The sequence below is a fragment of the Stegostoma tigrinum genome, chromosome 14, assembly GCF_030684315.1.
Source record: "Stegostoma tigrinum isolate sSteTig4 chromosome 14, sSteTig4.hap1, whole genome shotgun sequence".
NCBI classification, from domain to species: domain Eukaryota; kingdom Metazoa; phylum Chordata; class Chondrichthyes; order Orectolobiformes; family Stegostomatidae; genus Stegostoma; species Stegostoma tigrinum.
In genome coordinates, this window is record NC_081367.1 from 56090346 (window position 1) to 56102789 (window position 12444).

Genomic DNA, 12444 nt, shown 5'->3' on the forward strand with positions numbered 1-12444 from the left:
CAACTTCCTGCTTGCCGGTGCCATCTTGCTTCCCTGAAACTTTATTTCGGACCTCCCTACTCTCAACCTTTTCTATATTCGAACTACAATTTTGGTTCCCATCCCCCTGCATGGAGAACACTTTAACCTGTTCTTTCTCTTCGTTTACAGAAACTGTTTAATTAAGAGGGTGTGAAATCAGGTGGAATCTCTTTCAATATGATTAATGTAAAGAACATCCTATACCCATTGGACTGAAATAGTTATCTGGGATTATTCAGGTGTGACTGTACTTAATGATAATCATTTAATACACTCCCCTGTACATTACACAGGAAACACAAACAGCAACAGGGGAAAATGTAATGTTTATTTATGAAGTTCTGGGCTGTACTTTAAGTTCTGGGTTAAATGAAGATTCCCTTTGAAACCCCCAAGGTCTTATCTATTTAATACGTCTATATAAGAGGCAGATAAATGATATTCAGAGCATTTTAGCCTGTTACCTGCCTTTATGTATGTTGCAATGTATTGGAAATTCGCTTTAGTCTTTCTGCATTCCATATTCGCGCCCCAATTCAAAGCAACTGCTGTATGCAAACTACAAGAACACTTACTTTCTCCCGGGATGACACTGGATAGCGACATAATCATTGGGGGAATGTTCCCCCTGAGTTTGTACGTTAATGTACCAGATCTTCACTACAGAACAAAACCTAACGCGTTCAGCTGCACAGGGTGAGTCACAAGGTTGATGGTCATGTTGTTCACGCATTTAATCGTTTATTCCCTGTGATTCCAGTTACTAGCATTGGAACACCAGAATTCGAAAATAAAATGAAGAATGCTTGTAAGTTACAATGAAAGTCAACACCTGCGTGATGAAGAGTAGAGGATTTGAGCAAATCAATCAAGGAACTAGGCATTGAGCACAAGATCTCGCTGCGATGCTATTTTGAATCCTGAAAAACAGTCACTGGTTTCGAAACGTTGACTCTATTTTCTCTTCACAGATGCTGACGGATCTGCTGAGTTTCTCCAGTAATTTGAGTTCTAGCTTGGGTCAAGTTCAACTTTGGATGATCTTTACCGACCGTAACTCGCTAATGTGCGCACCCATTTTTGTTTCTGTTTTCACGAATTTACAGGCGAATAAAATTCGGCCAGTTCGCAGTATTCCACTTTATACCCCCAATCGAAGTTGAATTTTGTACCTGTAGTATTTGGAAGTAAGACAAAGCTGAGGCACGGAATGAGTTCTCGAACATTAGGATCCGTAAAACAATGAGTCTGACTCGCAAACTGCTGCGATGATTTGACTTAGAACAGCGGAGAATGAAGGGAGGAGCAGAAGGGAAGGAAGTGGTGCATATTGCACACGAGATATAAAAAAAATTCAAAAGAGTGACGAGCGCAAAACTTCTCGGAAAGCATAGATGGGGCGAATCAGTACGCAATGGATAAGGTATTGGGTTTTTATGATGCAGTGGTAGCGTCCTTATCTCTGGGCCAGGAGATCGAGTTCCGGGGTGTCATAAAATGTTTGAACATATTGATTTAAATATCACTAATGCACAAGTAGTCGTGGTCTTGTGGTGCAGTGGAAGTACTTCTACCTTTGGCCTTGAAGGCTTGGCTTCAAATACCCCCTGCTTAAGAGGCCTGCCGTCTTACCTCATAATATGTTGACACAGCCTAACTGAAATTACTTAATTCTCTGAAGAATGACGTTTTCTTTCTCATTCTTTATTGTGAATCGTCTTTCTTGACAATTATTGGCTGTTGTATTATGTTACTTTGACCCTTTGTTTCTGAGTCCAGAAAGCACAGATCTGCTGAGTGAATGTTTGGAAGAGTTTCGTTTGTATGATTTCATATTGCTAAATGCATGATATTAATGTCCTATTCCTCACAGTCCTTGTGAAAGTAGTCATGAGCTGTGCTCTTGAATGCAGCTTTTAGCATATTAACAGTGATGCACATTTCTGTTGGTCTGCAGTTCCATAAAGGCCAGACTACATGAGGAAATCAAATTTCCCTTCCTCAAGAACATTAATAAGAAAACATTCGATAAAGTGTGGCGTCAAAAGTTACTGGAGAAAATAAATGTTTCTGGTGTGGTGGGTACATGTTGCCATGGATAGATGATTGGCTGGCTAACAAGAATCAGAAGGTAAAGGACGACATGGATATACCGATTGAATGTGCAAAGATCCCGATTTGAAGTGTAATGAAGAAAAATGTGAAATTATCCATTTTAACATGAAGAATTAAAAAAAAATGCAAAGCTCCAAAGTGCAGACATATCTACATGTGTAACTGCATGAATTAGAAAAGGTTCATGTGCAGACACAGCAAATAATTATGAAAGCAAATAGACTGTTCCTAATTTATTGCAAAGGGAAATGAATCCAAATGTTTGTTGTATATGCATCAGGATACAGGTCACTAGTGAGATGCATCTGAGGGATGTGCACTGTTTTGGTCTTTTATTTGAAGAAGTATGTCAACAGTTAAGAGGTTTACCAGTCTGATACATGGAATGAGAAAGTCAGTTGGGCTTTGATGGAAGAGTTCAAAAGTATAAAGTAAGTTCTAAATAAGGAGAAATGGTTTTTCTGGTTGAAGTAACAATCAATTATGTGCTGCCATTGGAAGGATTCCAGAGGAGCTTTACAAGAATCATCCCCAGGATGAAGAATTTGGCATATGTGGAGCTGTTGAGGTCTCTCGGTCTGAATTTAATGGAGTTTAGAAGGTAGAAGGGAGCTCTCAATGAAACTTACAGAATACTGGGAGGCCAAGATAAGTGGACGTGGTGAAGATGTTTCGACTAGTAGGAGAGATTCAGAGTGAAGAGATAACACTTCACAACTGCAATGAGGAGGAATCTCTTCAGGGAGAAGGTGGTTACTTTATGCAACTCTACCGAAGAAGGATTTGGAGACATAGCCATTGAGTGTATTTTAGGCATGTAGATAGGTTCTTGATTAGTAAGTTGATCAAGGGAATGTGGAGAAAACAGGAGAATGACGTTGACAAACATATCAGCCCTGATAAGATTGTGGAGAAGACTGGATGAGCTAAATGACCTAATTCTGCTTCTATGTTGCATGGTCTTATAGCCCTTGGAAATAGCAGGTCAAACTGAGGAAGTTATTCAAAAGACATATGGGATCCTTATTCTTGCAATGGGAGCAAGTATGTACACATCTTGCAAAAGTTAGTAAGTCACAGGTAAGACCCAAACTGGAATATTGTGTGCTGTTCTGGGCATCCAAGACGTTTCAAAATAAGTCGAAGTATTTGAGAGGGTGCAGCTGACATTTAGTTAGAAAGGTAGCAGGCTTGAAACAGTTCAGTTATGTGGACGAACAACACAAACTGTAAACTTTGTGATCAGAGTAAAGGTCAGTTGGGCTTTGGAAGAGTCCAAACGTCTGCAGGTTCTTCTGGAGTAAAAAAAGGAGCAATTGCTTTCTCTGGCTGAAGCAGCAATCAACAGAACATACAGATATTAAATAACTGGCTAAAATAAGAAATGATGTGAACTTGTTTTGCTGTTATGTTCTGGAATGTGTTGTAGGAATGCACAGTTGAAGTCAATTCAGTAATAACTTTTAAAATTAATGAAATGAGCACTTTAGCTGGTTTGATATGTTCCAATCCAGCGCCCCTGTATAATGGCCCGGCTGTGCGACCAAGCAAGACTGCAACAGCACGTATCACTTACTCACATTGGTCTGTTGTATTTTATATAAAATAGAGAATTAGTTGAATCTTTAGAAATAAACACACGGGGACAACTTAAAACTCTTTACTCTCTAAAACTTTGTTAATTTCTCAAAGAAGTTTGAGGATGCGCAATGTTTTCTGGCTTTCGAACTTCATATCTCTCCAAAGAACCATCGTAATAAAAAAAAGCTTTCAACGTATTAGTCGAGCAACCAATTAAGGAATATCTCAGGCCTGTGATACTGAATTAATATATGCTGGACAGATTTGATTTCAGAGCCTTTCGCTGGTTACAGACGATGATCTTTACCATTGAAGAAATCAACAGGGAACCGAACATTTTGCCCAGTATTACTCTGGGCTATAAGGTGTATGACACTTGTGATATGTATGCTCTGAGAGCAGCTATGTCTTTGCTCAGTGATGTTGGAGATGAAGTGCAAAACAGCACGTGCAACGGAGCAGCGTCTGTTCAAGCAATAATCGGGGAAGCCGGATCTCTTCAGTCCAGTATTATTGCAAGCTCAACAGGGCCGTTCCAGGTTCCGATTGTAAGTTATGATTTGTAATCTCCTCCTTTATCATGTTGGTGCCAGTTTCTCTGTCGTTCCGCCAGATGGTTTGACTCTGAACGAGGGCAACTACTTGCACTATCAAAACCCTTTTTATGGTAAATGAGCTCGCAGTGCTTCAGAGGGGCGTGATGATGCATATATTGGCGTCGTGTAACATAAAGCGTCGGAGCATTTTAAAACAAAATGGAGAGACAGAGAGGTTAATGGAGAGAATTCCAAGGCACGGAGTCTTGGCAGCTGTTGACAAGATCGCTACAGAGGGGTGAATGACAGGACAGATGTGTAAAGGCCAGAATTAGACATTTTGGAATAGCTGGTTATATGCCAACCAAGTTGCTTATCGGGTAGCTTTGGTATTATTGTTTCAACCAACTGCAGCTATTCTGGGTATAACTGTCAAGCTAGTTCGACATTTTTTGATATCAAAACACAAACACATTCGGAACACATTGAAAATGCACTTCTATAAATGATGCAACAGAGATGTTTCAGTGCCTTCGGTGAGTTCATGAAATGTTACAGTGGAGAGAGTAATTTAATAAGAACTCAACTGTCGTTGGATCGGTGAAAAGGCTTGGCGACCGCTTTGCAGAACACCTCCACTCGGTTCGCAATAAACAACTGCACCTCCCAGTCGCAAACCATTTCCACTCCCCCTTCCATTCTTTAGATGACATGTCCATCATGGGCCTCCTGCAGTGCCACAATGATGCCACCCAAAGGTTGCAGGAACAGCAACTCATTTTCCGCTTGGGAACCCTGCAGCCCAATGGTATCAATGTGGACTTCACCAGCTTCAAAATCTCCCCTTCCCCCACCGCATCCCAAAACCAGCCAAGTTCGTCCCCTCCCCTGACTGCACCACACAACCAGCCCAGCTCTCCCCTCCACCCACTGCATCCCAAAACCAGTCCAACCTGTCTCTGCCTCCCTAACCTGTTCTTCCTCTCACCCATCCCTTCCTCCCATCCCAAGCCGCACCTCCATCTCCTACCTACTAACCTCATCCCACCTCCTTGACCTGTCCGTCTTCCCTGGACGAACCTATCCCCTCCCTACTTCCCCACCTATACTCTCCTCTCCACCTATCTTCTTTTCTCTCCATCTTCGGTCCGCCTCCCCCTCTCTCCCTATTTATTCCAGAACCCTCACCCCATCCCCCTCTCTGATGAAGGGTCTAGGCCCGAAACGTCAGCTTTTGTGCTCCTGAGATGCTGCTGGGCCTGCTGTGTTCATCCAGCCTCACATTTCATTATCTTGTCATTGGATCGAACAGATTTAGTTGCAGTATGACAAAAGAATAAACGATTCGGGCAGAATTCGGTGAAATAAACTTCGGTATACTTTAATTTCCTTGCCAAGCGATGCGAACGAATCGGCAATTTATAGAATAATATTCTCTAATAGTCCCTCATTGACCTGCCCTGCAGAGACTCTCAGATCAGCTTTGTGTCCTGATTGGGTTCAGCTGGATTGGCTGCAATGTTGGACTATTGGCCAAGTCTTGTCTGTCTGGGTCTTCGCTGTGAGCCAGCGTGCCCCTAATCGGTCTCAAACTATACATAGTAGATTGTGGGTTAGGCCCTGGATGGTACCTCTTTCTTGATGGGCCTGATTTTGTCTTGAAATAAATCCTATCGCATTCCTTTGCCTCTTACAGGTCAGTTACTTCTCCACATGTACCTGCCTGAGTGAAAGACGTAAATATCCGGCGTGTTTCCGGACAGCGCCCAGCGATTATTTTCAGGCCAAGGCTTTGGCGCAGCTGGTGAGGCACTTTGGCTGGACTTGGATTGGGGCTCTTGCTAATGACGACGATTACGGGAGATTTGGGACCCAGCAATTCATCAAACAGGTCACCGAGTTTGGCGTTTGTGTCGCTTTCTCATACATTCTGCCGAAGATTTACAACCCGGATAAGATATCTCAAATCGTGGCTGTGATAAAAAGATCATCAGCCAAGGTTATTGTCGTGTTCAGCCCCGAGAGGGAAATGCTTCAACTCGTTCAGGAGATCGCTAGACAAAATGTGACTGGCATCCAGTGGCTTGCTAGTGAAGCCTGGATCACTGGGGCTGTGCTTTATACAGAACAATTCTTGCCGTATCTGGAAGGAGCGATTGGCTTTTCATTTCGTAGAGCAGAAATTCCTGGCCTTCGAGAATTTCTCCTCGGGGTGAAACCTTCCCCACACGAGGGCAGTAGCTATACAAACGTGTTCTGGGAGGAGCTGTTTGCATGTAAATTAAAACTGCCTGAAAATACCACCGAAGGATCATATACCAGGGCCCGTTTATGCACGGGATCGGAGAGTCTTGAAGGTATCGACACCATATACTCTGATACCTCACAGCTCAGAGTATCATACAACGTGTACAAAGGCGTCTATGCCATTGCCCACGCACTGAATCGCTTAAGCTTGTGTGAGAGCGGCAAAGGGCCGTTTATAAACAATAGTTGTGCAAGTATACACAACTTTAAACCGTGGCAGGTGAGCAGTTGTGGAAAAATCATCCGAGACCTGACGTTTTGATTTTTACTTCTTATTTAAAACTAACGTATGAAAAAAATTGTAGACAAGTAAATGTAACAAGGCAAAGATCAAACAACCTAATATATAATATAATTATTCCAATGGTGTCAGCTCTGCATGCCTCATGTCTGAATGAAGATGGACAAAATGCCTTTCTCAATCCATCATAACCTAATTATCAAGCAAGGTGAGATCGTGGGAATCTAGTTGGGATTTAAAATCGATTAGATAATGGGATCAAGAGATGACTGAGGGAAGGAGGAGATTGGTTGAACTACCAACAGAATCAAAAGCACAGGAGATTTTAGCCAACTACATATATTCCAAATATAGGTAGTGGGCAGTTATTATGACACTGTATTAGCCACCGAAACATTTTGGAGAAATAATTCAAAAAAACTGGCGACCATGTCCTACCATAGCTCTAAGATACTCGAAATCCAGTTCATAAAGTATGGAAAGAAAATAAAAGCCAATTTAATACTGAGTTGACCTTGGAGCCATCGGATCGTCGTCAACATAAAGCCCAGTTCACGAATGTCATTTTGAGAAGGAAGTGTTCCATCTTTATCTGCTTCGGAGTCTTCATAGATATATATTAATCAACCTGTTCAGAGATGTTACTGTACTGGAGCAGGTGGGACTTGAGTCCAGTCCTACTGGTTCAGAGGTATGGGTACCAGATCTGAACTACAAGAGCCCTAGTCTGACATAGCCTGGAAGTTGCATCAGATTGCTGCCCAATCATTGAAGAAGAACGCACACCAACATTTGACTAGGATTGCTCGACTGGCAAGAAATGATTGCCTCACCAGTGATACTCGCACCTTAAGAGTGCGTTTTAATAATCAACATTTCCTTTGGGTGGAAAGAGATTTTAAAAAAAGAGGTGATCAAAGAGGAGGGGTGGAACTGTAATGTTCTGATTAGCTACATTGTCATATCCCCCTTGATTATTGACAAATTATTCAGTTTTAATCATTTGAAAAAGTTAACATTTTGGAATGAAGAGTGGATTTTTTTTTCATTCATCGGGTTATGGATGTTTGTAATTTTCTACCCTAGATTTGTATGACCAGTCATTGGATATATCTTAGAAAAGGTTGAATAGATTTTTGAGTACAAAATAATTTCCAGATCCCGTGGTAAGTATCGGTTGAGGTGCGATAACAACCATTATCTTACTTAACACTGGTCTAGACTCCTGACCGCTTCCTGCTTCCATTTCTTATTATTAAAAATATCTTTATACAGCTCCTTCATTACTTAAAGGAAGTCAGATTCACCGACCAGTTTGGAGGGGAAATAGGATTTGATGAAAACGGAGATGCAATTGCATCGTACGACATGATTAATTGTCAGAGAGGTACCAGTGGTAAGGTGAAGTATGTCCAGGTTGGTCGTTTTGATTCCTTCGCAATCCCAGGACAGGAACTTTCTCTGGATGAACATTCCATCGTTTGGACTGGTGGCAAAACTCAGGTATGATGAGGAGGGCCGAACTCTTGTGTCAAGATCTAAGCTGACCCCAATGTGCTTAATGGTAGCAGATGTGTGCTCAAAGATCAACTGCTGGCAATGTGTGCAATGGTTATGGAAACCAAAATGAACGAAGGAACGAGTTACTTAATTGGCACTTAGTTGTACCAATTTTGTGGTGTAGAGGTAGTTTCTGGGTCAGAAACTACCTCTGGGTCAGAAAATCCGGTCCAACTCCCACCTTCGTCAGAGGTGTGTCCACAAAAGTTAATCGAAAGTAACAGTCACCTGCAGACTGTTGAGAACATCAGATTCTGTGAGTGAAAACCACCATAATATATCCACCGAATCCCGAAAAAGGAATTTTCTCCTTCCACAGATATTGGCGGACTTTTGAATGCTTGCAGCATTTTTTTTGGTTTTTATTATTAACTGGGAATATGCAACATCCTATTCTTCGCAAGCCCGCCTCCTTCCACACCCCAAAACCTCACACCCATTCAGCGCGCTTTACAGATTTTGTGGACCATGCTATTGGTCAAATGTGATGCTATCTGCAGTCCTAGGTTTATATATGACCAATGACGCGTTGGTGAGAGATGAAGAGAAAGCCACGGTCACTGCATTCTAGGTCGGAAATAATACGAATTTGGCGAACTGGATGGGAAGTGAAAATGTCATCAAATAACAATCAGGAAGAATCAAGGTTAAATGGGATCACACGAGTCTTATCGACCATCTTATGATCTTTTCTGTCTGAATCAACGAGGCAGATTGTTTTATTGGGTTATGTCTTTTGCTCTTATGTGCAGCCCCCTCAATCTGCGTGCAGTGAAAGCTGCCTCCCTGGAATGAGAAAAGCGCCTCGAAGCGGCGAGCCTCTTTGTTGCTTTGATTGTGTGCCATGTGCTGACGGGGAGATTACTAATGAAACAGGTAATACTCACTTATACGCACTTAATGTAAAGAGACGTCTGCAGTTACCTGCACAGCTGACAGGCTTACAAAGACAAATTAGTTCGCTCCGATTTTACAGGATAGGAGGGATTCTGCCTCCGCGCAGCTGGTTCAAACGACTGCTGCCAAACTCCTTCAGTCTCTCCACACCCAACCCAATTGGTCAAAGCACAACATATGGGAAGCAGAATGCTGTCGATCTGAAACTCCTCAAGTGTGAATAGGGTGGGTAATAAATGATGGCTCCCAGTGATTCCCACGTCCCAGGAGAGAATAAAAAAAAGCCTCACTCTTTAGTTGAGACACTTGTAATTCATGAATGTTTGGATATTTTAAGCATGGAGGAAATTCTGAACAAGTTTGGTCTTCCCGCTTAATTGTGCAGGTACAATTGCTTTGTTGCTGCTGTGTCTAGATTGAAACCACGAGCCTTGGCTGATTTTCCGTTCCTTAGCTCGAGCATACAAAATACATTTCCACTCAGTACAATCTAAACTGAATTTAATATTCCCCGACCCATGAAGATCATTCCTCATCGGGCAACATCTTTCCCAAATGCCTCATTAGAGAAAAAAAAAGCGCCAAATGCTTACTTTTTCCACAAAGTACCGAGTCTGGTATTAAATATCACAGAAAACCAATCACCTACATCGGGGCCGTTCATTGAATCTGACTTGTGTTGTTTCGTTGAACAACATCTACCATTAATCCAATAATAAAAAAAGACAAAGACAAAGACAAATTAGTCCGCTCCTATTATACAGGCTAGGAGGGACTCTGCCTCCTCGCAGCTCGTTCAAATGACTGTAGCCAAACTCCTTCAGTCTCTCCACACCCAACCCAGTTGGTCAAAGTACAACATTTGGGATGCAGAAGGCTGTCGGTCTGCACCTCCTTAAGTGCAAACAGAGTGGATAATAAATGATGGCACCCAATGACGTCCACGTCCCAGGAGAGAATAAAAAGATACGCTTCACTCTTTAAGAACTGCGGATGCTGTAAATCAGAAACAAAAACTGAAGTTGCTGGGAAAGCTCGGCAGGTCTGGCAGCATCTGTGAAGAGAAATCAGAGTTAATATTTCGGGTCCGATGACCCTTCCTCAGTACAGTTCTAAGTAAGGGCCACCCGACTGGATATCTTAACTCTAATTCGCCTTCATTGGTGTTGTCAGACCTGCTGAACTTTTCCAGCAACTTTTCTTTTTGTTTCTATTTCTAATCTAATCCCTCTGCTCTTCCCCCACGGCTCTACATTTTTAACTTTGCAAGGATTTATCCAGATCAATTTCAAAGCTTTTGCTGAGCTTACTGCCACTGCCTTTTTAGGCAACGCATTGGGGATTGCAAAAACTGGATGCATTCGGTCCCCGCCACATTTGCAAAGCTTAGACGAGAAGACAAGGCACGTGGGATCTAACGATTGTGTTGTCAAACCTGGGCTCTCCTGGCTTCAAATTGGGTTAAAAAGATTGAATCGGAACTGAGAACATTCCCTGGTCTAATCCCCCAGTTGACCAACTTCAACATCCTCTTATTTAGAACTTTTTAAAATGACGACATGAAGTTTGTTCACGGTAGGCATGGAAATTTAGGAAAATGAAGCGTTCTATAATTTTGACGTCGTGCATGTCCGACCTGAAACGTTAGTTCAATTTATTTCTGCCACGCCTTCTGAATATTTCCAGCGTTTTCTTTTCGTATGTCTGACCCGTTTGCTCTTCCAACCGCAGATTCAGCAGAGTGCAAAAAATGTTCGTCGGATGATTGGTCAAACGATGAACGAATCAACTGCATTCCCAGAGAAGTCGAATATCTTTCCTTTGAAGATGCAACAGGCATTACATTGAGCGTAATTGCGTTGGTGGGCGCTTGTCTAACGGTCGCAGTTATAGCTATTTTCTTTCGACACAGAAACACTCCTATCATAAAAGCAAACAATTCTGAGTTGAGTTTTCTTCTCTTGAGCTCCCTTGTTATGTGCTTCTTGTGCTCCATGACATTTATTGGTCGGCCATCTTTCTGGTCCTGTGCATTGAGGCACACGGCGTTTGCAATCATTTTCGTGCTCTGTGTCTCTTGCATACTCGCTAAAACTGTTGTGGTGTTGATGGCATTCAGAGCGACGCTTCCCAACAGCAACGTGATGAAATGGTTTGGTGCCGCTCAACAGCGGACTGTCATCTTCTTCTGTACTAGTGTCCAGGCTGGAATCTGTGTCATGTGGCTAGTCAAGTTTCCGCCATTTCCCATGAAAAATACCACTTATCAAAACACTAAAATCATCTTAGAATGTAATGTTGGCTCAGTGCCAGCTTTCTACAGTGTATTAGCTTACATTAGCATCTTGTCTTGTATCTGTTTTGTGTTGGCCTTTCTAGCAAGGAAATTACCCGACAAGTACAACGAGGCCAAATTTATAACCTTCAGTATGTTGATTTTTTTCGCAGTATGGATAGCCTTTATACCAGCTTATGTCAGCTCACCAGGCAAATACACAGTCGCAGTGGAGATCTTTGCAATTTTGTCTTCAAGCTTTGGGCTGCTTCTGTGTATTTTCACCCCGAAATGTTTCATAATTCTGCTGAGGCCAGAGAAGAATACTAAAAGAATGCTAATGAATAAATGCTAAAATTGGCAAGATTAAATGATGAAATCGAACTCGACTGGCAAGAAATGAGCAGGTAATCAGATTGACTGCTCCTTTACCAGGCGTTTGATTTTACTCGGATTCAGGCAGAGCGCAGAAGCTTGATTAGATTGGTCTGCTGCAACAAATTAAAATAACATTGATATATTACACGGCACTACCGTCGCTGGATTATCAAGAAGCAAAGTCCTGATGATACACTACAACGTTTCAAGGAGCTCACCACTTTCTGAGTAGCAATCAGAAATGGGCAAGAAATACATCCTTGCTTGAAACATCAAAAACAAACAAAACTTATAATTGACAGGAAACCTCAGCTGACCCGTTTGCAAAAAATGTGGCTACCCGAACAGATCTGAGACTAGTAATACTATAATTCACCTCCTGATTTCCCAAGTTCTGTTCAACACCTGCAAGGTACAGTTTAGGAGTGTGATGCTATGGTCTCCACTTACCGAAAAGTGCCACTCCAATAACTCTCAGGAAATGTGTTGCTTATCGGCATAAAGAGACAATTTATTCCAGCCTGTCTCCCAGT

General features: G+C 42.1%; 1 protein-coding gene across 1 annotated transcript; it reads left to right on the top strand.

Moving 5' to 3' along the window:
* The first annotated feature begins 607 nt into the window (after positions 1-607).
* LOC132210493 (extracellular calcium-sensing receptor-like) lies at positions 608-11888 on the top strand. The gene is made up of 7 exons (XM_059650832.1): positions 608-717; positions 3980-4265; positions 5950-6159; positions 6193-6780; positions 8077-8304; positions 9114-9237; positions 10990-11888. Exons 1-7 carry the CDS (start codon positions 608-610, stop codon positions 11886-11888), a joined length of 2445 nt encoding a protein of 814 aa, XP_059506815.1.
* Positions 11889-12444: the final 556 nt, after the last annotated feature.

Excerpts from the sequence above, each read along its gene's own strand:
- LOC132210493 (XM_059650832.1), top strand. The coding sequence starts at position 608 with ATGACACTGGATAGCGACATAATCATTGGGGGAATGTTCCCCCTGAGT. Across the intron at positions 6,160-6,192 it reads AACAGGTCACCGAGTTTGGC|ATTTACAACCCGGATAAGAT; the intron begins GTTTGTGTCGCT and ends ATTCTGCCGAAG. Across the intron at positions 9,238-10,989 it reads GGAGATTACTAATGAAACAG|ATTCAGCAGAGTGCAAAAAA; the intron begins GTAATACTCACT and ends TTCCAACCGCAG.